This window comes from Chelonoidis abingdonii, chromosome 2 (genome assembly GCF_003597395.2).
Source record: "Chelonoidis abingdonii isolate Lonesome George chromosome 2, CheloAbing_2.0, whole genome shotgun sequence".
In the NCBI taxonomy this organism is placed as follows: Eukaryota; Metazoa; Chordata; order Testudines; family Testudinidae; genus Chelonoidis; species Chelonoidis abingdonii.
Genome location: NC_133770.1, coordinates 114496400 through 114523066, shown reverse-complemented (window position 1 = coordinate 114523066; position 26667 = coordinate 114496400). Strand labels below are relative to the sequence as shown.

At 39.8% G+C, this 26667-nt stretch overlaps 1 protein-coding gene across 10 annotated transcripts in view; it reads right to left on the bottom strand.

Moving 5' to 3' along the window:
- FHOD3 (formin homology 2 domain containing 3) overlaps positions 1-26667 on the bottom strand; it is a 1052879-nt gene that overhangs the window by 431714 nt on the left and 594498 nt on the right. For all 10 annotated transcript variants that reach the window (XM_075062615.1, XM_075062616.1, XM_075062618.1 and 7 more), the window contains 4 exons: positions 21506-21664; positions 8950-9132; positions 4724-4843; positions 4030-4191 (listed from right to left, as the gene is read on the bottom strand). In XM_075062615.1, coding sequence (XP_074918716.1) covers positions 4030-4191; positions 4724-4843; positions 8950-9132; positions 21506-21664 — 624 coding nt within the window. The remainder of the gene's footprint in view (positions 1-4029; positions 4192-4723; positions 4844-8949; positions 9133-21505; positions 21665-26667) is intronic.

The following is a 26667-nucleotide window of genomic DNA, read 5'->3' as shown; positions in this document are numbered from 1 at the left end:
TTTCATCATGGCACAAGATTAATAGCATGATGTCACAAGGTTCTTCACTAGAACTTTTGATGTTTAATATATTGATTAATATATGGAAAAGAGGGTGAGCACTGAGAGGGCAAAAGCTGAAGATGACAGAAATTTATTTTGATTAGTCAGGGCTTCAGAAGATTGTGAGGAACTTGAGAGATCTATACAAACTAAGTAAATAGGCAACATTGTGGCAGATAAAATTCAGTGCTGGTGAATGCAAAGTAATGCACAGCAGAGTGAATAATCTGAACTGCCCGGACACCTTCCTGAGTTCCAAATTAAACTGCATCCACTCAGGAAAACACCTGACCATCATTATGGACAGCTCAATAAAAACTACTGTAAAATGTGCAGCAGCACTCAAAAAAGCAAACAAAATGTCAGGATGCTTAATGAAAGGGATGGAAAGTAATATGGAATATATTATAATGCCACTATATAAATGAAAGATATGTCCTCACATGGAATACTGTTTTAAGTTTCTTTCATCCCATGTCAAAAAAGTATATAAATAAGATTCAAAGACAGATGTGAAAATAATTAGAGTATGGAAAAACGAAGAAGAAAGATTGAAGAAATTAGGGCTGTTTAATTCAATCAATAAGTCCCAAGAATGAAATAGAAAGTTGGCAAATTCAAAACTGATAAAAGGAAATACTTTCCACTCGATGCACATTTAGACCGTGGAACTTATTGTTACAAAATATCACTGAGACCAAGAACGTAGCAGGATGCAAAAGAAGATCGTACATTTATATGCATAACAAAAATATCTAGGGTTCTAATAATGAATATTTTTTAAAAAGTGAAGCAAGGGTTTTGAAAGGGATATAATATCTCCTCTTTGAGGAAATAAACCAACCTCCAGTTATTGAGGATTATTAGGAAAACATAACCTGGGAGCAGGTTATCCTGTAATTGCCTACTGCTGAGTTTCTTGCATCTTCCTTTGAAGGAGCAGATATTGACCGCTGCCAGACACAAGATACTAGAATACCACTGGTCTGAGCTATTCCGTGAAAAGCAATTCTGTAATACTTGCATTCTGGATTCCCAAGTTGATTATCTCTCAATGATTCCATATCCCATGTATGAAGTTTAAAATTAAAAACATGTTATTTCTAACTTACAGATCAGAAAATTAAACTTAAGTCCTGGAGTCAAGCTGGATTCTTTCCCTCATGAATATCACTTTCAGTAGTAAAAGCTCTAAAGACTAAATTTGTCCTCAGTGACAACTGTACAGCCCCCTATGACTTCAAATTGTATTCTCAGTGACAAAGAGATAAAGACAAAGACAAAATGTCCCTCACCAGAGTTCCGTCTGCTCCACACCAATTTGGCCTCCCCTCATTTTTATTGTTGAAAATCATTTACATAGGAATAAAAGATGCATGAAGCTGAGGTTATAGACTGAAGGAAAGGAAGGAAGGAATACACCGAAGAAACCAACCCAACTATATGTTTCCTGCATAAAGATTATCTCTGTGTCCCAATTTTGGGTCTTCGTCACAACTGTGTGCACATTGGGGACTGGAAGATTTAGGGATTTGGTTATACCTGTGCAGCTCCAGTGCTTTTAGTGGTTTCCACAGGCCTGACTCTTTGGCATTTAGTAATGAATGTAATTAATGTTGCACAAAATGGAATAGAATCCCACTCCCTGCTGATGTTTGTGTTAGCTCTGCAGAGCTAACAGGAGTAAAGAGATTTATTTTTGTCACTGAAGTCAGCAGATAGGACACACATAGACACACAGAAAGAGCAAATTTGTTGAGAAAGAAAGTGCCATTGTTATATCTTTTGCAGAGTAGAATCACACTGTAAGCTGGCAATATGTGAGAAAAAAGCTTAAATGCACCTTCTTTCCATATGAAATATGGCTTTCTAAAGGAGTTCTACCCTAGAAGTATGTCAGAGATATTATGTTAGGCCAAGAACAAAATTTGTGGACTGTTGTTCCTTTCTCTTCCCTCATCCCAAGCCTCTGGTAGCAAAAAAACAAAATAAATAAAAGAAAAGGGAGAAATTTTTCCTCTCATAAACAACATAAGAATGGCCATTCTGGGTCTAATCAATGATCCATCTAGCCCAGTGTTTCTCAAACTGAGGTTGCCGCTTGTGTAGGGAAAGCCCCTGGCAGGCCAGGCCGGTTTGTTTACCTGCCCTGGTCGCAGGTCCGGCTGATCGCGGCTCCCTTGTCCACAGTTCGTGGCTCCAGGCCAATGGGAGCTGCTGAAAGTGGTGCGGGCTGAAGGACTACTGGCCACTGCTTCCAGCAGCCCTCATTGGCCTGTAGTGGTGAATCATGGCCAGTGGGAGCCGCGATCAGCAGAATCTGTGGATGGGGCAGGTAAACAAACTGGTCCGATCTGCCAGGAGCTTTCCCTACACAAGCGGTGACCCCAGTTTGAGAAACACCGATCTAGCCCAGTGTCCAGTAGCCCAGTAGCCAATGCCAGATGCTTCAGAGAGAATGAACAGAACAAGACAATCATCAAGTGATCTATTTTGTGTCATTCAGTCCCAGCATCTGGCAGCCTAGGGACACCCACAGTATGGGGCTGCATCCCTGAACATCTTGGCTTATAGCCATTGATGGACCTAGCCTCCATGATTGTATAGAATTCTTTTTCTGAATCTACTTATACTTTTGGCCTTCACAACATCCCCTGGAAACGAGTTCCACAGTTTGACTGTGCACTGTGTGAAGAAGTACTTCCTTTCATTTGTTTTAAACCTGTTGCCTATCAATTTCATTGGGTGACCCCTGGGTTCTTCTGTTATGTGAACGGGTAAACAACATTTTCTTATTCATACCATTCATGATTTTATAGATTTCTATAATATCCCACCTTACTCATGTCTTTTCCAACCTGAGTAGTCCAGTGTTTTAAATCTCTCCTCACATGGAAGCTGTTCTATACCCATAATAATTTTTGTTACCCTTCTCTGTACCTTTTCCAATTTTAATATATCTTTTTTGAAATAGGGCAACCAGAAGTGTGTGCAGTATTCCAGGTGTGGACATACCCCTCTTCTGCCCTTCAAACAATCCCCCACCCTGTCAAAATGCACCATCAGAAGCAAGCTCTCCACAGACCAGAACACACCAACTCAAAGCGGCACCAGACCCTGCCAGAACAACAGATGCAAAACCTGTACACATATCTCCACTGCTACAATGACCAACAACTCCCACTACACACCTTTCAAGATCCATTGGTCCTACACATGCCTATCACAACATATGGTGTATGCCATTGTGTGCACTAAATGCCCCCAAAACAACTGTGTGGGTAAAACCAGACAATCTTTTACACAAATGATAAAAGACAACCACCATATCAGCTGTGGGTGAATATTTTTCACAAAGCCATCACCTATATCTGATCTCTCAGTCCTCATACTCAAAGAAAACCTGTATGACACCTTCAGAAGACAAACCTGGGAGTTGAATTTCATAACTTTGCTAGACATCATTAAATAAACACATTTACTTTAAAAAAAAAAATGGCTTACCCAATACTAGAAAATAACCATCGGGTGATACCAATAAAATCAAATCCTAGCCTGAAAACAGCTAAGGACAAACTCGCAAAGATATGCCCATAATTTCTGTAACAATATTATAAAAAATCCATGTAATAAATAATGATGACTTCAATGATTTCTAGAATAACTCTTTTCTAGTTGTATCAAAGCACAACAAAGGCAATTAATTTGTTTCAGGGTTTATGGACGATGTAGTACGCTGGCTGCAATCTGAGGTGTAGACCGAGATGCAGCCAGAAAGATAAGAGTACTGGTATCTTTAAAATTCCATAAAAGTGACAAGACAAATCCACATTCATGTGAAGAATTGTGCGGGGGGAGGAAAAAAAGAGAATAAAAGCAAAAAACTTGAATGTTACATTTAAATCTTTTAGTTTCTCACAGAGACTGATAAAGATCCGGCATCTGTAGCAAATGCAAGGAGCTTTTCTTCTTTTGTTCGCCACATACCTTGGCTGACCTAGTGATGGCCCCAATTTCTGAATAAAGATCTGTGCTGTCTGGGAATTTTTCCACCACCATAGTGCAGACATGGTGCAGGAGAGACTGCTTATGCACTGTGTCCTTGACTTCTGGAACCTTCTCGAGGTAGCTTAACTCAAAAGCTTTGGCCTGTGTAGGAAAGGAAATATTTTTTTTTTAAAGTAAGTTTATTTTGTCCACTCAGATCTCCTCAAAGAAAACATTTACTAAGATATATAATGCGTGAGAGGGGTGAAGGGAAGAGATTACTTTTTTTAAATAAAAAGAGTCCCAGAGCAGGAAGAAAACATGATTCTTTCTGACACAATTTTATATAATTATGAAGAGTCAGTAGATGCCTAGATCATTCCATTTGCAATGAAAAGAACAAAGAGGTGATCCTTGTAGTGTGAATTAAGAACAACTCCACTGAAGTCAATGGGGTTATGCTCATGTAAAATTGGTGTGCGAACAGTGACTGGTCCCAAATCTCTCTGAGGTTATTTTGAAGGGGGAAAATAGAATTAATGAAACATACAATGTAGGTTTTGATTTTTAACTTACGTGTATGTGTTGGAAATACACATATCCTGGGTGATAGCTGTGATATGAGGTAAATAAGCTGATGAAGAAAGTCTGTGATAATAGTCAGTAATAAAATGATAGGGTAACAAAAGCTTACATTGGTTCCATTTAGAAAGTTCCCAATGGCTAGTAAAGTAGAAAGGATAAATCCCAAGGTGTTGTTATGCTCCAGCTGGTCCATTCCTTCCTTCAGGTCTAACAGTGGTTCTGCAACTTCCTGTCATAAAAAAAAAAAGTGACGATTTTAGGCGCTCATAGATCTTTCTGTTTTAATTCTATGGTTTAGATTCATTATTGCAAAAGTTCTAAACAGTGATAATGCGGAGTGCTGGCGTTGTGTGATGCTGGCTCTCTTTCTTGCTGCAGCTACTAAATCACATAAAAAGCTTAGCAGAGAAATAAAGAAAGTATTTCCTAAAGTTGCTCGTTCATGTAAGCAATTGGTGTCCTCATCACAGGGATGTTATGTGATTGAAAATGGAAGAAGATTCACTGCAGGGGGCTGCTGTGTTTGAGTTAGAGGCATAAAAATCTCCACTAATGAAATGTCTTAATTCTAGTTTTTGTGATCTTTCGAGAGCAAAGAAAATCTAGAATATTTGGTAACGTGACATCTTTAATCTGCCTCTACTGGTCCCTACAAATGATGGCCACCTCTGAGATACAGATGTGACTACTTCTGTATATCAGTCTGTCACTTTAAAACTCAAAAAACACTGCAGAGTCAAGCTTTACAAAACTGGCCTCTGATTTTAACCTTTTAACTTGGAAACTCTTAATGTGCTTCCTATACATGCAAGTTATCTGTAAGCAGACATATAGACTGACAGACTTACCAACAGATTCTGCTCCATTATCTCACAAAATGGACTACACCAGGGGTCCCCAATGTGGTGCCCTCAGGCACCATGGCGCCCACGGGGGCATCTAAATGCACCCACGTCCTGGCCGGCGGTGGAGCATCCGTCAAAATGCCGCCGAATTTCTGCGGCATTTTGGCGGTGACGCCTCTCTATGACGCCGCTTGCCGCCGACAAGTGATGTCATCGAGAGGTGTCACCGCCGAAATGTTGCAGAAATTCGGCGGCATTTCGGCAGATGCTCCACCACTATCATGGTCCTTCATCTGGTGCCCGCCAGACGAAAAGGTTGGGGACCACTGGACTATACTATATAATTCAAAGGCAGAGAGAAATACAGTCATTGAAATAAATGAGCTTATTTCTATGTCTTTTTGTATGGTCAAGGGCTGTTTATTTTGTACGTACAATAAGGTAGATATAGTTCTCAGTCCTTTCTATCAGCAAATTTAATTTTAGTCATCTGTAACCAGCATTCACTCTCCAAATTAGTACTCTGTTTATAATCTGAGTAGCCAAAATTAAGCCTCGGTATTTCAGGCCGAGTGGCAACACAATTGAGAACTTCTCTGCCTAGAGGAAACATGATGGGTTATTTGCAGATTATAGGGATATTTTATCATAAACATGTGCAGGGAGCTTCAAGAGAAAATGCACTGACAGTGTCTATCATATTACCATTTTGTGTAAATCAAAAAAAAAGAGTACTGGACATTTTTTTTGGGCATATTGGCAGGGCGAACAAATTCAGAGGTGATATAATTTACACATCAGAACATGGGAGCAAGGGGTCTAAGGCATTGCCTCCATACACAAACACACACACCTTGCACCAATTTAAGATTATGTCTACACTATGGAGACTGTACTGCTAGGTCACCGTAGTTGTGCCAGCATAACCCCCTAATGCAGACGCAACCACTTCTCATAGAAGGGTTTTTTCCCATTGGTGTAGGAATACCACTTCCCTGAGAAAAGGTAGCTATGCCAACGGAAGTATTCTTCTGTTGACATAGCTGCATCTACACGGGGGGTTAGGTTAGCATAGCTACAGTGCTCAAGGGTGTGATTTTTTCACACCCACTGGCCAGGCGAATGTAGTTGTTATCTTGAGCTAACTGTTAAGTGTAGACCAGACCCATGTAAAATTGATTTAGTTAAATGGTACAAACCCCTATGTGGACACACTTAAACTAGTTTGCAAGCTTATATTGATTTAGCTTTCATTCAGTAATTTACCAAATAAGCTAAATCTGTTGAAACCAGGTGTAAACCCAGGGATTTTCACAGGTTTAACTAACTTCATTTAAAAACTGATTTAAGTTCAGCATGTACAAGAAGTGTATGTACACTAGCCTTAAAATGGTGTGACTTGCTTGATACCAGGCTAGATAACAAGGTAGCTCCTAGCAAGATCGTGTTAGACATAACAAGTTTGCCTCAGTTAAATTAATGTACATCTTCATCCAGCCAATTCATGTGTAAATTATAACATCTTAGAATCCCTTATATACATCTGTTGATTATTCTTAGTTATTATTAGCTGCATTAGGGTAGTGCCTAGAGGCCAGCCAAGGCCTCAGAGGGCCCCTCTGTGCCAGGTGCTGTACAAAGAGTGTAACAGACAATATAACATGGTTTCACCTATAACGCGGTAAGATTTCTTGGCTCCCAAGAACAGTGTTATATCGAGGTAGAGGTGTAATTATGACACAACTTTAAAATTTTTATTCTAAAGATTTATACTTTGTCAACAAAATTATCAACAAAAATTATATTCCTCTCTCTAATAACTTCAAACTTGTTTTAAGATGTCACTTCTTTTAAGATGTCAAATTTTTGTATAATTTGATGGCATTTGAATTACATATAATTTGGTGCAAAAATTAGCATTAATGCAATATCCATATTGAGGAGCCAAGCACAGAAAAGTCAGAAAATGGAAACTAAAGTTGAAAATCAAACTTAACTCTGCCACTTTCCCCTTGTATTTATGCCTTAAAATATGATCTCACTTTAAAGTGGAGGACATTAAAAAGACAGCATTTACCAAAAAATACCTGAGATCCACGATTATTTCTTATTCTAAGTATAGTAAAAAAACTACCATTTCTCAAATACTTCTGTATTATGTGTATGGTAACTATTGACATATGCTGACAACTTAATGGTGACTTTTGTATACATGCACAATTTTTTTTAATCTGACCATATGGAAATATTTATTTATTTTATTTTACACACATACAGATATCAAAACCAGCAGAATCACTTTGGCTCAAATCTGGTAAAAATTGCTAAAAATTCAAGAGGTAGAGAATATGACAGAAGGAAGAGCCAAACTCTGACCTCTGATGAAATCTGGGTCTAGAAACTAAAGTGCTAATATCAGCAGAAGAACATCTTTTGAAAATACTTAGTGAGGAAAATCCTTAACAGGAGGGAATTCGCAAGATCTGATAGGAAATCTGCATTCTAATACATTATTTCTTGCATTTCCTTTCAGCACGAGATATCATGAAGTCCAACTGGAAAATAAAGAGATTTTGTATTGATTAAGCTACTACTAACTAGGCCTCAGATCATGGACCAAGCTTATTCTTAGTATAACTTCACTGAAAGTAAAATAGTTACATCAGAGATTAATTTGGCCAAAAAAAACATTCAAATCAGATGAATTTTGTTTGTCTGTTTTACCAGTCAGGAACTTGCTAAAAATAATATTTCAGCATTTTCCAAAGCATTAAATAAAAAACCTGTTGAAAGTTAGCAAGCGAATGTATGAAATCACCCAAACAATGTTGACTCTTCCTCACTCCATCAATAATCTACCCTGCATCAGTTGCACTAACAATTCACAAAATACTTCTATTGCTCTTTGAATGAATGGCGTACATCAACAAAAGTACAGCAATGCTGTGCCTGCATATAAGTAATTCTGTTAATGAGGAAAATTAGAAAAACATCTGAGAGATGATCTGAGGGGTCCCCTTCCCCACTTTCAAGAGTTTACAATAGCAATAATAAATTCAAGGGGTCCCAGGGATCTTATAAATTAGCTAATGAATAAATATAGTGATTAGTTCTCTCCACTTGTCAAAAAAAGCCAGATTCTGATATACTAAGTCTTTACACAGGCAAAACTCCCACTAATTTCAACAAGTGTTTTGCATGAATAATATCTGGGTAAGAAGTGCATAAGGATTCGGCCCTCATCCCCAGGAAATTCCTTGTTCCTAAATCATTATTGCTTGATTAGAGGAAGGAAGACATAACTCTTAATTTTTTTGTAAAAGAGCGCTAAAATGTTCCCTCTTCTTCCATCTCATCTCTGTTCACCAAAACAAAAGCTAAAAACAATTAATTCACCATCCCCACAACGTAGCCAGACATGTAATAATAAAGACTGAACAAGCTGAAACAAGGTCTTGAAATTGCCTTCTCCCGGTCAGAGGAAGTTTACCTTTTCCACTATCTCATAATCCATTTTGAAAGCCCAAAGCTGGAGTCTAGCAGAAAGCTCACTAATTGAGGAGAGAGTGAGAAGGAACTGCTCTGCACTGCCCAATGGGATGTCAGGGTTTGCCATCTGGGCCTCCTGGATCTTCTGTTTTTCTTCTTCCGTAGGAATCATAGTTAAAATTTTCTAGAAAGAAAGATAAAAGACATTATTTTTAATCAGATGTAAAACAGCAATGATTTCAAACCTCTTTTTTCACGGAGGGAAGGGAGAGGCAGAAAGGCAAATTTATATAGCATATATTTGGAAACTCATTTTTTTTCAGGTAGGTTTCCATGCAAACAATTAAGAATCATACTGAAGGCTTGACACTGGTTTATATTGTGGTGATGGGATTCCTAACTCAAACAGCTGTGAGAGCAGAATCGTGCTCCGGTTATATGCAACACAAAACCACTGCACAGGAAACCTAAACCATAACAAGGCAACCTTGAATAGGTCTAAAATTGTAATTAGAATTCCATATTGCATCTTTTATTTTTATGGAATGAGAGTGATTAGTCATTGGAATAAGCTAAAAAGGCAAGTTGTAGATTGTCCATCAACCTGGTATCTTCAGATCAAGATTGGATACCTTTCTGGAAGATATGCTTTAGTAAAATGGAAATTATTGGGCTTAATACAGGGGACACTGGGTGAAATTCTCCGGCTTATGTTATGCATGAGGTCAGACTAGATGATCTAATGGCCCCCTTGTGGCCGTAAACATCTGAGAACTTAGAACGACAAAATAACTCAGACAACAGGTACAGGCGAAAATATATTTTTTAACAACATACGATAAAAATCCTTTCTAAATAGCAGCATTTTGCATTTCTGTAGGTAGAAATGAAGGTGCCCAGATGGGAAACCATTTTAGGGTGATAGCAGGGTGGGTAGCTCAACTATATAAAATGTATGATGTTGGAAGAGCTATTATCCCTCCCTACTCCTACCCCATATGTTTACTTGCCACATAATATGACAACACTATTTCAGCATGTGTAGGTCGGTCCTAGAAATACTACCTGTATTTAAGACAATTACTTAATAAAGAACAATTGGTAGAGTTTTAATTAAAAGTATGTGCTGCATAACATGAAGCCTGCTTTTCTGTTCATCTGACAGGTTTACAGTATTGATGAACGAGGATTTCAATATGCTCATTTGCTGTGGTCATCAGTATTGGTTCAGAAATTTAAATTTTCCTTTTAAATCATGGCTTTTATGTGCTTCTTTGCATGTGGCAACTTCCCAGCTGCTTGTTCTCCAGGGTCGCTCTTAGAAATAAGATTTTGCTTTAAGCAACTAAATGCATTTTTAAAATGAAAAAGAAAACAACATAAACACATCAAATAAGCCAGGACCTGTGCCCTGCTGAACGTTTTCAACAAGACGGTGACCTATGTTCACTCACAGGAAAGAACGTTAGGCTTTTTCTGTAGCCTTTTGTAATGGCAGAATCAATTCTGAAGAAAAAGTCAAAGAAACACAGGATCTGCTATACAGATTACATCACTGATCCACCCAATCTAGTATCTTGTTCCAGCAGCGGCCAATGCCTGATGCTTCAGAGGCACCTGCTCCTTCCCCTACTGATATATCTAGCTCATTGCTCAATGTTGCATCTGGGTATGGGGAGCGAGGAATTCCCTCCCGACCCCATCAGATGACGAATGACCTCTGATCAAAGAAAATATTTTATCAATTCAAATCCAGCCACAGTATTTGTCCTGATGACCATCTCCCTAGTGTATTCCATATGAAGAAGCATTTTTACCTGTTGGCTTTGAACATATTATGTTACCTTTCAATTTAACGAAGTGTCTCTTTGTTCTCATAGTACGCAATAACAAGACACATGGGAAGTGTAAAGTCTGCACTCATTTCAAACGGCGAGTGGAATAATTTAGTCTATTAATTCCCTTGGAACAGAAGAGGGATAATCTAGAATTAAATTTCTTTGCTCCTCCTTTCCCCAGTTATCATTACATTGTGTATATACTGCAGTACAAGGGCAGTCCCTGCACCAGAGTGCTTACAATCTAAATAATTAGCCTCAGGGAGACAGAAGGGGATATAGTATTCAAGAAAATGATAAAGATGATAATAAGGGCATGCCATTTTTGCCCTGAAATTTATATGACGACAATGTAAAATACAAATTGAATCCATTTCCTCACTTTTGAATTCTAAGCAGTATCAGTGTTTTCCTGACACACAACCTGAAAATGGCTTGAAATGACTGTTGCATGCATTTACCTGAGAGCCTTCATTTACTGAAATCAGTATGGTTTCTTGATTTGTTTTTATGATCTATCTGTAATCAGTTTTACATGCTTACATCCGTTGCCTAGATCATATCTAAAGCAGATCTGAGAACTGAACTGACTGCCCCAGGGCACCTCTCACACCTCTCTATACCAAGTCCAGGGCTCAGATGCTACTGCAATGGGCACTTTATAAACACTCAAAGAGATCAGACAGAAGCAGGGACAGATTAGACACACAGATATGGACAGATGAGATACAAATCCTAAATGGGGCATCAGGAAACTTTCTCAGTAACTCCCCAGGAAGAACGAGGCCCTCCAGCACCTAGTCGTTTCTTTCTTTTTAAAAGATTACTTAAATTTCAGTGACTTTGTGAGGCTGAATGGAGGAGCCAGGATAGTTTGCAACTGGGATTATTTTAACATTCATACATGGCCAATTTAGCAGACATGATTGATGTAAAAGTGCTTTTGATACATTCTGGTCTCAGAAGGGGAGACACTTTGGCAGTTGCAATGCCCTCAATTACCCCCTGCAAATAGCTAGGGCTCCAGGCTTTTGGCAGATACACAAGGATCCTACAATCTCTCTTTTTTTGGTGGTAAAGCATCCTCACTGTAGGGATTTTTCAGCAGCCTTTGGACATTTTAACCAGAGCACTGAAACAGTCAGCTGTATTTCCAAAGGGACTTACTTGGTCTCTGAGCTTTGTATAAACACAACAGGCCAGATGGAGCTGACGAAGAGCATTCAGTCCAAGCACTGCTATTCGGCTGAGCTGGTGCATGCGTATGTGCAAGCGAAAAGCAAATCCAAAAAGCCTTATTTGTAGTGCAAGATTCAAGGATCATCCCTGCCATTGAATTACTGCCCTGATATAAGCAGAGTCACTGTTGACTAACTGGCTGATCTCGAACTATTTGCACTCAAGGTGAAACTGAAGCCATAACAACAGGCTTTTTACGACACTTTGAATCCACTCTAGCAGTCATTTTTATCCTGCTGATTATGACCTATGCCTTCCTGAAAAAGCAATAAAATGGTCTTATTTTTGTTTTTCACTCTTTGACTAATTTAAACCATTCATTCAGTGTGGAAGATTGATGAGTCTGCCATCTGCCAGTTTATTATTATTTTTTTACACATCGACAAAAACTGTAAAAACATAGTAGGACAGAAGGTTACCGGCACATCATCATAACTCACAACCTCTTTGTTTCCATCACTAGATCATAACCAGCTTTGAATTTACTCATTATCCCATAATACCCAATAAGGCCCATTTTGGGTAGAGAGCAAGGAAAAGCTTTCCAAAGCCCATAAACAGTCTAGGCTCATATATTTCTTGCTGGTGGGGTGTCACAATCTTGTATAGACTACAGATTCCATGCCCATGCATACCCTTGTAATCTTTTGGCCCAGACTGCATGATTCCAGAGAAAAATCTGTCCAGTAAAGTAGTATTTTTATGGATACAAAAGATTGTTTTTGGCCACCTGGTTCATATGAGATCATGATACTGATTATTTTAGTATTTGAGTTTAAAATACCCCCCAACATTCCTTTTTTGGACAGCGACAATTGCTGGAACTCTGCGAGGAGGGGAGAATGGGAGGTGGGCAAGGAGACATATTATAAAACCATTACTCTTCTAGGTTTAGTCATTCTGAGTCTGAGTTCCAAAGTTTCTGATAAGAATGCTTCATAAAGTACTAAGTCCCTTCTTGAATCTAGGAATTTTATAGCCAAATATATATTTCCTGACATTTCACCCACAATTTCACAGAGTCTGGTGCCTTTCAGACAGCCGTTAACCATGCAGATCTACAGTTTACATAATGTGGAAAAAAAAGTCCAGAACTCTACATTTAATTACTATGACCACTTGAATTTATAATATTTGATTTGAACTCTCAAAAACACATCCAATTTTAAAGAAAAGGAACTGTATCCAAAATACTTCGTAATGTTAGTGATATCTAAAAATCAGTAACTGATTATCAGCCTCGCTTCATTAAATTGGTTTTCTTCTTCAACTATTCACTGAATTTAAATTTAAATTTAAAACTAGGCTCCTATGTACCCAAGTTACCTTTGACGAAAGGATTTAGTTGCTTTTGAAAATGGGACTCAGGTCCTTTTGAAAAAAAAATTCCTCTCAATTTAATTTCAAATAATTTTAACCTGATGAAGGCTAAAACTACCAATATATAACCTATACAATAAAACATCATAATCTAGAACCTTAGATACACACACTGTGCTCCTGCATGCCAAGGCACAACAGCCCACCTCAACCCCTTCAGTCCACTTTCCACTCAGTTAAATTAGTCACGCTTACATGCACGATCCAAGCCTCCTTAGGTGTACAATTTGGGTCTGATTCTGCTTCCCTTATTCATAATAAGTAGCACTTTCCAAGCAGAATCATTGATTGCCATAAGTGTTTTGGTTGACTTTTTTTTGTGAGTGTTTTTTTTAACTTGTCCTTCAGATGGATCTGCTAAAATCACATACTGGGCACACACAGAGTAGACTTTAAGCTTATCTCATAAAGAGCCAAGACTGCTGCTCTCACTTACAGTGAATAAATAGCACCTTGCTCTGCAAGTAGTCCAAACTTGATTGGACAAATTGAGTGCCAGACTTTCAAAAGAAAGCACAACCAGTGTGGCAACTAAAAGATGACTCACCGTTTCATGTGGATTCATTGGAAAAGGGTGCATTTTTGCAGGAGCACCTGTCGAGTCCTCCTGTAAAAGTATGGCCCTACCAGTTAATCCTCTACATACTAAATTTAATACATCTGCTTGCTTAAAATCAAGCAATGCCTCTTTGTCTCTCTTTTTTACAATTCTCAGTAACTAACTACTCCAAGCTCATAGGCTTTAAGTACACTACATACAGCCACTCTTTTTTCTGCCTATCTCCATTATGCACTTCGAGTAAAAAGTCACAGGGATAGCAAGATTTGTTTTTATTTGACAGTGTAAAGCTGGAGAACAAACTTAATTTTTGCCTTTTGATTTTGGTTCTGGCTGTTTATAATCCAAAGAGGTTTTTCACAGTCATATTTTACATAAATCTGTCAACTCTTCTGATTTATATGATGCCACTCTCAGAGGGTTTTTTAATGGCTCCCATGTGTATCTGATTTCAGCTCAACCCTTGGAATATATTACTCCTGTGGGCTACACCTACATCCAGATCATCAGTAAAAGACCCTTCTAATGCTAAAATTATGTCTTCATTATGGGAATCCAGGAGGACAAAGGAAATAGAAGAATGCCCCAAAACAAAATTCTGCCAGTTTCCCATGCATGCTAACATACAGCACTATCACTTCAAAAGCACGACAGACTCATAGCTCCCTCAGCAGCCTATACTACAGGACCTGCAAAATGATGACTCCCAGTTCTACCGTACAATATTATGGTGGTGAAGCCTCTCTTAAAGTGTGTAGGCTACATTTTGCTACACATCAAAGTGAAAGGCAGGCTGTGTCCCTTCTGTGGTTTTTAGCTACTTGCAACAGTGAAAGGCTCTGGCGAGAGGGAGGCAGTGAAGAAAGTCTCTGGCAGCTCCCAGCTGAGGAAGCCTGTCCCTGTGTATGGGGAAGATTTCAGCAGTGGGGATGCAGCATGGCACTACATTGCTAAAAATAGCTCTGGGACCCTCGGCTCCAGCAGAACCTGATTGCCTACATTGCAATTTTACAGCCGTCCAGCCTGAGCCCCACAAGCTTGAGTCATCCGTGTGTGTTTTACTGCAGCAAAGACGAGTGGCCACACTGCAAAGCAACACTGGAGCTGCGCACAAGTGATTGGATTAGCAGCGCAGAGTGATTGAATCATCATCTGATGAGCTGTGCTAACTTGAGTTTGTAGCCTGTAACTATATTCCCACTGCATTACTACCTCAAGCATCACCAGCAATTGAGTTTTTGAACTAGTGATTATTGTGTGTGGTTGGAGCTGGTTTAGGGACAGCACTCCAATTATACCTTGAGCAAACACTGCTGGGAAGATAAGCCCTTAGAGGTGCAGCATAGACCTTACAGTGCAGGGAGAGGAGAGTAATCGTGGGCTGCTCTGGGGAGGGGTCAAGAGGACCCTGGCAAAATTTACACAGCTTGAATCACATCTGCCTCCTTGGGCTGCTCTATAGACTTTAGAGCTGCATTATGCATCCCGGGTTCCCTACCCCAACATACCTCTCCTACCCTGCCCCTAACACAGCCCCTAGCTCGGGGTTTGTGAGGAGTCCTTAGAAGGCAGCCTCACAGCAGTCTATCACATTGTCTGTGCTGGAGGAATTCTCTGGATACGGGGCTTTGGAGAGCCCCTCATGTCATGCCAGTCTGTTTACTTGGCTTACAGGGCTGCAGAGGGTATGAGGTTCTCAACCCTTGTTCTTTTGTGAAACTTTCCACACCATTTTAGCAGTAGCTTCCTTACATGAACTGTCTATAGGGAAATGGAGAAAGCTAAAATTCTTATGTACAAAATGTATTCCTTGATTCTTTGGCAGCTGTTCAGTTTGCTACAACAGTAAGGGCTTAATTTTCCAAATTTTGCATGGCATGGCTAAGCAGAAAAACAAAGCAACGAGAGAACAGGCTCAAATCTGTCGTGCAGAAATACAGAGCATGTTGACACACTGATAAGTGGTACAAACTTTGATACGAATATATGACTATTACTGCACCCAACAAAAACGAGAGAGATGGTGGCTGGAATTATGATTACCAGTGCAGAGTTGACATTTTCGCTGGCAAACTGAGTGAGCAGCCTCCATTACAGTCTGGCAAATTAAACACAAAAGACAGTAACTTGTAATACCATAGGCAGAGCATATAGCAATGTCTATATTTAAGATTTTAGACATTTCATTTTTAAAGGCTCATTTTCCATTGCTTATAACTTTTTCAATCTTCAACTTTCTTTCAGAATTTGGCAGACGTGGGAGCAAAAGAACAAAGATAGCAGGGGGAAATAAATGTTATCCCTTAAAAAGTTCTGTTGGCAACTTTTTTTATGAACAACTCTAGCACAGCAGGGACAGATGGAAAACACTTGAAATCTGGCAGGGAAAGAGTCCCTAAATTGCAGATGGGCTTTTCAAAATGCCGGTGAAAGTTGACTATCATTTGTCAAAGTTATATGATTTTAACAATCGTATTTTGTGCATGACTGGAGTTTGCAATCTCTTAATTGTCAGTCAGAATTCTACCGGGCTTGAACGGGAGTGTGTTGATTGGGAAAATTTGTAGGCCACGCAGTGTTTTTATCTACAATTAATGAAGGTGAAAAGCAGAGACGACAGAATTCTTCCTTCCATACAATATGTGAGTGTGTATAATACAAAGTAAGGAAGTAGGCAAAGGGTCCAAAGGAATCCTGGCTTCTTCTAAATAATCTGGAAAGTTGTGTATGGAAGGAGGCCACATGGATTGCATGAATACCACAGTATAGAGCAATCTACAGCTATTTAACAAATAGTTGATCATGGTGGAATTTCTATGTTTTCTTATTTTAAAATGTAGGCAATTCCATTAAAAATCCCCAAACCTATGTCACAAGAATGGTAAGATTGCAAAGTGAAGCACTCAGAACTCAGGAAATTAAAATGTGAAGGTGATTTGTGCAAAATTAGCTCTGCCTTAGTCTGAGTATCCATTACAATAAGATCTGTTATTAAATGATCATAAACTATTTTTTCCCCACGAGCCCTACCTCATTCAACATATAGCTTGGCTAGGGATGAAACAGCATTATGGAGTGAGCTGATTGGCTTTGTTCACTGCAGGTGTGATATGCAGTGCTGTGAAGGAAACTGTTGTCCACAGAATCACTGTCTCATTCATTGTAAATTACGCAGTGTGTAGTGTAGGTCTCTAATCATCATCATCATCATGTTCCTATTACATCTCTGGCATTTAGGACAGTGATGAAGCTCTTCCACTCCTGTCTGTTTTTGGCAAGTCTTTCAACGGTTCCCACCTGTGCCCCAGATTTTTCAGCTCGGCTTCCACAGCTCTTCGCCATGTTGTTTTCGGGCAGCGCTGTTTTCACTTGCCTTCAGGTGTCTATCTTATTGCTACTCTGGTGATGGAATCCGTTTCCATCCAAAGCACGTGATCAATCCATCTCCAACACCTCCTGGCAATGATGATGCTCAGATCCTCTTGGCTGCACTGTGTCAATAGATCTTGGTTTGAGATTGTTCTGGGCCAAATGACACGGAGGATTTTTCTGAGGTAGGTTGTATGGAATGAAGACAGTTTTGACATGTCATACTTTCTCTCTCCCCAGCATTCTGCACTATAAAGTAGCATTGAAAGTACTCAGCTCTGATAAATCTTGAGTTTGGTATTGGTGTTGTATTTTGATGATTTGCAGACTGTATTTAAGCTCCTCAGGGTGTTCCTGGCTTTACTGATTTTGTCCCGGATGTCCTGGCTTGTTCCACCGTCCTCGCTGATGGTGCTGCCCAAGTATGTGAATGTTTCTACACTAGTGAAAACATAATCCTCTATCCGTACTGGTGATGGTGAGGCAATATTAAAGGTCATGATAGCTGTCTTACTGCATTGATTTTCAGTCCAATTTGCTCGCTGAATGCATTGAGTTGAGTTGTTTCTTCTTGTATATGGTGTAAGGTATGTGATAGGAGAGCGACATCATCTGTGAAGTCTAGGTCTTCAAGAAATGAGAAAAGTGTCCATTTAATCCTCTTGGCATGTCTTGTGTTGTACGCTGCATTACCCAGTTGATGGCAATGTTGAAGAGGATTGCAGACATGACACACCCATGACATACTCCTGTTTTGATTTCAAAACCGAGCTCACTGTGATCAACACTATATGTAAAGTTGAAAAAGAAGCTTTTGATGACGTTGATTATATGGAGAGGGATTCCATACGCCAGTAGAATGTGCCATATGCTGGTCCTGTGAATGCTATCAAAAGCCTTCTCAAAGTCTATGAAATTTATGTAGAGTTGCTGTTGCCATTCTAAGCACTGTTCTTCTATTAAGTTTCGTAGAGTGAAGATCTAGTCTGTGCATCCACGCCCTTTCTAAAAACCAGTTTGCTCTTTTCTGAGAATGCTATCAACTGCTTCTGATGTATGCTGGACTATGATCTTACACAATACTTTGGTTGGAACAGATAAGTGTGTGATGATATGCCAGTTATTACAATCACTGAGAGTTCCTTTCTTTGGTATCTTCACTATAACCCACTCATCTAGCACTTTTTCCCTTTCCCAGACTGATATAAATAGAGGATCTCTCATGGAAGAAGGAGAATGGATCTGAAGTTAATTCACTGGACTGAGATCCAAGATATCTGTGTTCTACTGCTGCTTATATGACTTTGGGCATGTCACTTATTACTTTCGGTGGCATGGTAGTTGCTTACTCCTAGTCATCCCCTTGTGGCCAGGCATGGCGTAGCTGGTCTCTCACTAGGTTAGCATCCCCTGCTGATGGTCCCTCTGGCACTGTAATGGTGACCTCCAACCAGGTGACTGTCTTTAGTCCACCCCTTCTGGGTTCCCAACTGTTCCAGCTAAAATTCACAAAATGTTGTGAGAAACAAAAGCCTTCTGCCCTCTCTGGGGCTCTTCCATGGCCAGTCTTTGGGTTAGCCTGCTGCCCCCTTATGGGGCTTGACAGCAGTTACAATGGGCCTGTACACCCTTTGCCTTGGGGCTGGTAGAGGAACCTAGTCACTTCCCTGGTTACCCTGGTCTCCCTGCCTGGAGAGATTTTCAGTCCCTTCCCTGCTTTTTAATCAGGGTCTCTCCCAGGACTCTGTGTCAGGAGAGCTATTCTTCCTCAATCTCTTCCCTGCAGTTTCCTTTCCTTCCCCTCCTCTGCTGACATAGGACCCTGTAGGAGCCTTTGTGATCCTGCAGTCTCTGCAAACACAGCTACAGTCTCCTTTTATAAAGGAATCACCTGGTTCCTCTCATGTGGGCCCATCCTGGAATCAGGGTTCACTTAGCCTCAGGCTCCCCAGCCCACAGGGCAAGCCATACATGTACACTCTCTTGATGCCTCAGTTCAGTACATAATACATCTGTGAAATGGGTGTCTTAATATTTCTCTACATCACCAAGGTGCTGTGAGGATGAATTCATTAAATGGTTGTGTGATACTCAGGTATTACAATGGAGTGCCACAGAAAGGAAATAAAAAACCTTCTTATTCAGTGCAGGGTTCAGATGGTGCAGTAAAAAAAATAAAACAAAAAAAAATGTGGCCACACATTTCAAATCAGGAGAAAAATTAATACTGAATAGCTGTTGCTCACTGAGCACCATCCAACCTCTGCACTGGGTTCAGTCCTGTAGGGTACTAAGCACTCTGTCTCAGATGCAGCAAAGCACTTAAAGCATGTTATCTTTAAGCACATGAGTAGTTCCACTGCAGTCAATGGGAGTACTCACATTCTTAACTTCAAGCTTAAGTCTTTGCTGAAATGGGGGCACAATACTCAGCATATTGCTGTTTGAGCCCTGAATGAGATAGTGGTCCTGTGTGAAAAAAATAGTATGTGGCCATGTCATAGGAGACTATACCTGAATGTCTATGAATCAGGAGAAAAGTGAAGGTTGTGTAGGCAACAATATGTCATTTCCTGACTTGTGAGTGCTTCACTTTGCAATCTGCCCTATTTTGTAGTATATTTTAAAAAGAAATGATGGAAATCTTGCATCAATCAGGGTGCAGCCAGTGAAACGGCTACCCTGAAAGGGTGGAGATGGTGCAGGCACTCACTATCCTGGCAAGTGGCTAGGGTAGCCTCAACGGTAGGTCGCACAGGTTGGAAAGGTGAGGTGTCCAGAACAGCCGGTGAGGTGTTGAGTCTGCCAGGGGAGGTAGAAATTTAAGGGAGAAGATGTATACTAGATTGTTAACATCTTTGCTATGCATTCTGTTTTGGTCCCTCTCTAGAGTCATAATTACTAAAGGCCCAATTATTCACCTGCAAGATATGAGCAACGTACTATGGGAGGCAAGTAAATGTGTCACTGGGAAGTACTAGTATTCCACCAGAGGAAGATCAGGCCCTCGCATTAAATTAAAACATAATAGCTTTTTTTTCTTTTCTGTTTTTTCATTTAACTGTTTGCAGCTCTGTTTCCATATTATCTTGCTTTTAACTTATCCTTGTTTCCTATATATGGGGAGGAGGGTGAGGGCAAAAGAAAAATATAAAACTAAAATATTGGAAGATGATCTGCAAATGACATATTCAGTCAGGTATTGATTGAGATTTTAGACCAGGTCTTCAAGCATGCAGATTACTCTTACTGTAATTGTACAGGTTTAGTAAAAACGTTTACTTTTTTTTTTAATCAAAATTAAAAAATAGTAGCAGCAGTTTCTTTTTAGACTTCATAGAGGAACAACGTTTTGATAAAAGAATAACAAACAGAGCTCATCTTGGAATTGGTAAGGAGATCTGAAAAGTCAAACATGTAATGGTAAAAATTACATCATCTGTAATCTTTTTACCAACTGGCTTATTTCAAACAACAGTAACACAGAGATGCTATTCTGAGGACAACCCACCATTGCATTTGTTTTCCATTTGATATACAATCTAGAACAACTGCAATAGCAAACCAAGCATGAACTTTATTAAACCTTGTACAGTTTCCAACAGTTCTAGGAACTGTGAATTTATTCCTTGTAGATACTTGGAAGTGCAAGTGTTTGACATTTAATATATATGTATAATGAACTGTATTTAAGATTTTTAATAACGTAAAAAAACTGAAATTAAACTTTGAGAGAATACACAAAGAAAGATACCTGACTGCTACCACCCTGAAAACCTCAACAGGAATTTAGATTCAAATTTTCTTAAAAGTTAAGCACAGAATGACACTTAATAAACAGCCTGACGTTCAGAGAGGCAGAGCACCTGCAGTTTCCATGGGATACCAACTGGAGTTTAAAGTACTCTGCACATCTGAAAATACTAAACATGGATTTAGAAGCAAAACTTTAGGGACTTAAGTTTTTTTAAAAAATCAGTCTTTAAGTAATAAAGATGGAGGATTGAATGCAAGAACCCACAGGTACATATAACTAATGTCAACCCCCAATGATGAAAATAAGGCACAAAGATTTTTTCCTTACACAGAGATGAACTACAGTATATATAATACTTGAGCAAAATTATATGCTCACAATTTAACCCTGACCATACTGGACTATCTCTTCTCACCTCTATTCCCTCCTTGTTTAAGGCATATTCATCGAAGTTCAAAATAGCAGTCTTGATGGTCCTTGGCGGGGGTAACACTGTCAATCCAATATTAATAGCATTGCTTCGTTTTGAGTCCAGCACAATGATCTCTTGTCTCTTTCCATCTGCAGCAGTTTTCTTGGTAAACGGGTAAAGATAAGAAAATTAACTTTGATACAATTTTCTGATAATACAAAGCAAAAATTTACATCGGTCTTCAACGACTTGAACTTACGTAATAGTAGCAACACTGACAATAAAAACTAGTGCATCTATAAGCAAAATATAGGTTAAATTCACTGGGGATGCATGGGAGTAAATGACAGTAGAAGTCAGTGGGGGTTGTCTGAGTTTAAACTAGAAGGCAGAAATTAGACTTATAACTAGACAAGATAACTATATTATGTACTTTTAGCCATGAGGCTTGGGAGTACAGAAATTTGGGATGGATTCAAAATTTTTAGATCAAGTTTGATGTTACCAGTATAAAGTGATAGCTGTCTCCAGCTGATAGAAATTAAATGTCACCAGAAACTGCTAGAATTTTCAGAACCGCTCAGCAGAAGTGTGTACGAGTGGTTAGAACAGGGAACTGGGAAGCAGGGGTCCTGGGTTCTGTTCCTGACTGGCTATGTGACCTTGGATATGTCACTTAACCTTTGCCTCAGTTGACCTATTTGTAGAAGGGAGACAGTAATACTTACCTATCTCATAGATCTGCCTGGCTTGATTCAGAATGGTTCTATTATGTTAGAAAACAAAGGTAGACAATGGTTCCATGATTGCTCTCAGAAGGAGCTCCAACACTTCCTTTTTGGAGATGCAGCATGTGTCCTGCCTGCACTGCTTTCTGCCCTGTGGCTGGTGAAGGAATAACACCATCCCATCCATTGTGGTCAGAGTACTGTGGCTGATCCCTGTGCAGGTGTGGACCTACTTTTGCTCTCTGATGTCCTCTGCACTTCGCTGTAGGGCCAGCTATATGCTAGTCCTTAATATGTACCAAGGGCTTTGAGATCATCCAGTGAAGTGTTAGATAATAATGACAATACAGATAATGAAAGTGAAAAATATTAACAACAATATCTTTTTACGGACCTCAGTCATGTATTTTTTTTTTTATAAAAATGTAAAAAACAAACATCCTCTACACCCAACAGTGACAAAAATGCCTAGCCAACTAAGTAAACTGATTTGCAAAACACGTATAGGGGAATTATAAAATTTTCAGCATGGTTTTCATTTAGGCAACGTATCTTTTATTTTCTCATCACACTGCATTGGAAGGTGCCTTTTTTGGAAAGCTAAGGATGTAACTGAATATGGCATATGATGTAGGACTCTGTTACACACTGGACTTTGTAAGCATAATTCTTTCTTTTCCTCCTTCTTTGCTAGCATACAAATATGGGGTGGGAAGATGCTGTTCAGATCCATATCTGGATCAAATTTAGGGATTTGAGTTAAAGTCTGAAGCCCCTATTCAGCAAAAGCACTTAAGTATGTACTTAACTTTAAGCTCTAGATCCACCTACCAGCATATCAGCTCACACAGCTGTGCCTGTGAGGAAGTAGTAGTAATCTGTGCATGGTATAAAGCTGGGGCAGATTACTTCCCTTCTGGATCAAAGGGGGAACTAGGAACCAGATTGTTACTACCTGAGTCTCAACCTGTTTCTTGGCCTGCTCTCAGGTTAATGCAGCTAAGCTCTGGCATTACTTGGAGCTTGTACCCAAAGCCTCAACTGGATCATAATTGTTCTAAAGGCTGGCTTACACACATTTTCATACTGGTATAACTATTTCTGTTAACTGTATGACTCTTTTAATGTGAATGCAGTAAAGATGCCTTTTACCACTATAGCTTATTTGCCTTCTTGTAAGGGAATAGCTATAACAGTATAAGCACTTTTACACCAGTATAACTGGGTCCACAGTCAGGATGACATAATGGTATAGTATTGTTAAAGAGATACAACTTCTGTGTATGCAGACAAGGCCCAATATACATTTTTAGATGACCAAAAGTGAACTTTGCTTTCAATTTTCTAGCTCTATTTTGCCAGATTCATTTTCTTCATGACATTTGCCAAAAACACCCTAAAACCACTCTTGACCTCTTCCCTCACTAATGTGACAGGATTAGTCTCTTTATGGAGGATCTAATTTAAGCACATTGTGATACACACTTTCCCCTAAAGCAGTGATTTCCAGCTTCAGGGCCATTAATCAATTTTCTGGAAACACAGTAAGCGGCCAACACCACATAAAAATAAAGCTGTGTTCACCTAAGATCACTTCCTCTTGAGTCTCAATCATACTAACCTTTTTGTAAATAGCTACTTTCTAACTTGTATTTCACTGTACCAAATTATTTATTATGGGTAATACCGAAGAAGTGAAATTTAATACGATTTTTCCAATTGCCTTGTAAGCAAGTACCTTTATATTATATAACATGAAGACAAAAATAGCTTCTTCCCAAAAAGTAATCCCTGCATGCGCAGCATTTAAACTGGCAAGACAATCTGAGTCACCTGACTCTGCGTCAGTTATATGGAGGATATTGCATTGTCCTCCAATTGTGAGAAAGCAATTAGAGCATCCCATTTATTTCTATCTTGATTAAGAAGGATTATTAGGATTTCAAAAGGAACTGAATGGGATTTGGAGCTCTAACTCCCTTACACTCCTTTGGAAATCCCAGCCCACATGTATAATTTCCCTCAGCCTTCACTGAAGTTATGCACATGCAAGGGATATCCTTGTGCACGCAGATGAGAATATATTCCTTAGTCTTTACTCTCTGCTGGTTTCTTAAGCTCCAGGAACAGTAAATTCAGCCCTATCCAACAGGAAATGAGCCAGCAAAAACATAATTTCTAAACTATGCTTTGCAGACAGCAGCAGGGTTGCATGATAACATAATTTAACACAGCAAAGGTGCATTTGTTTTCATCTCTCCGCACAGAAAAATAAATACTTTGAACCACCGTGCCAATATACCTGCCTGGTTTGGCAGTTTAAGAGGGGAAGAAATCTTCAGACTTGCCCAGTGAGGAAATCTGATCTCGCTCTTTATGCCTGCTAACAAGCGGTCGCAGCCCTCTAGTCTCACAAATAAACTGTCTGCAGTGGAGGATGCTGTGATTCGAGTAATCATGTAGTAGTTTTCTCCATTATGTTACCAGTTTTCTGCCAGAAATTACAAATGTCTCCACATGTTACATTCAGCTATCTGAGGTATATTTTATTTTATTTTGTTGTAGTCTATTGTGTTTAATGAAAAACTTCTTGTGAGCTAGCACCAGGAAGTGGCTGTTTATAGCTGTGTTTTGTGGAAATCACAGTTAAATTGTAAAAAGGAGTAAAATTGGTTGCAGCTGTATCAAGAAGCATATCTGGTAAGATGGAGCCAAAAAATCCATACCTCATCCTCTCTTCTGATCTTAATTTTAGTGTCTCTCACAATTTTCTGAACAATTCATCTGATGAGCAACTGACTACATCTACTGCATTGAAATCTGACTGGTTGGACTTTTATTCATTACTCTGTATTCTGTTTTTAGGAGAACCAACTGAATTTGTAGCACCTCTTGACTTACACTATTGTGCAGTAGACCGGATTGGACACTAGGAGATAGGCACAATGTGATGTGTTCTCACTGGAAATTGACAAACTGGTTTGGAAAAAGGCAGAGCTGGGCTAATTTGAGCACAATCACCAAAGCAAACCTGACAGAGAAGGATGTAAACATGTGTGCATGTATTATTATTATTATTTTTACAGATTCAGTTATGTCTCTTTAATTACTCCTACTTTATCTAAGATCTGCTCTACCTGCCCTCAGCAGGTTTGATGATATTCCCCCTAACCCGTGGGGAGTCTCAGAAGTCTGAAAATCTTTGTTGGGCTAGTTCTTGTTCCTCATTACATGATCCAGGCTTCCTGGAGTCAATAATCTGTGATACTTGTGACTCACAGAAGACGCAAGGTATTTGTGATTTGAAGACAACAACTAGCATGAACAAAGAAGAGGGGCCCTCACTCCCCCCAACTTAGATTTGTCAGAAGGAGAAGATGGGAAATAGGACAGATCTTGGGCTGGACACACAGAAGACTGGGATTTAAGAGGCAAGACCACCTTCAGGGGCGGTGGTGAGATAAGGCCTGAGCCAATGCCCAGAGAGATTCATAGGACTCTTGCCATCAGGGCCAGCTGCAGGCCCCAGCGCGCCAAGCGCGTGCTTGGGGCGGCATGCCGCGGAAGGCACTCTGCCGGTTGCCGGGAGGGCGGCAGGTGGCTCCGGTGGAGCTCCCGCAGGCATCCCTGCAGAGGGTCCGTTGGTCCCGTGGCTCCGGTGGAACATCTGCAGGCACGCCTACAGGAGGTCCACCGGAGCTGTGGGACCGGCGAGCGGCATGCTTGGGGCAGCGAAATGGCTAGAGCCAGCCCTGCTTGCCACTGACTTCACTGGGAGCTTGATCAGGCTCACAGACAACAGAAGTCACAAGATGCAGCCCAAGAGATCAGGCAGAGCCAAGTGACTCATTGTACTCAGAGGAAGAGAAGAAAGTCAGGGCACTAACACAAAACATTGCCGGGATTCATATCAAAGATGCTAAAATGGTCTGGATGAAAATGGGAAAGGACAAGGGTCTGGTTGAGTGGAAGGAAAGATGTTGGATTATAGAGAAAGAGACAAGAAGGCTTCAAAAGTTTGGCTATACATCAACACTTTACCAGGCTTATCCAAAGGTTGTCCTTTAAAACAGTACGTCTTAAAAAAAATCAGTGCAATCTTCTGTGCAATGATAATGAAACTCCAATCTTGTACTACTGAAGGGACATAATGGAAGTTAAACTTGTAATCTCTCATGCAGAGAAATCCCTGCCCTCTATGTACTGGCAGGTGCTTTGGCACAGCAGCAGAGACGAAGATGAGTCAGCAGGTTTCTTTGAAGTCAGTGAAGCCTTGAATTCTGAAGAGTGATTTAGATGACCACTTTTCTCTTGGAGACTCCGAGATTAACCTCTAAGAGAAAAGTCATCATCTAAATTACTCTTCACAATTCAAGGCTACACTGCTTTCAAAGAAACCTGCTGATTCATCTTGTCAGGCAAAGAGTAGACGTCATG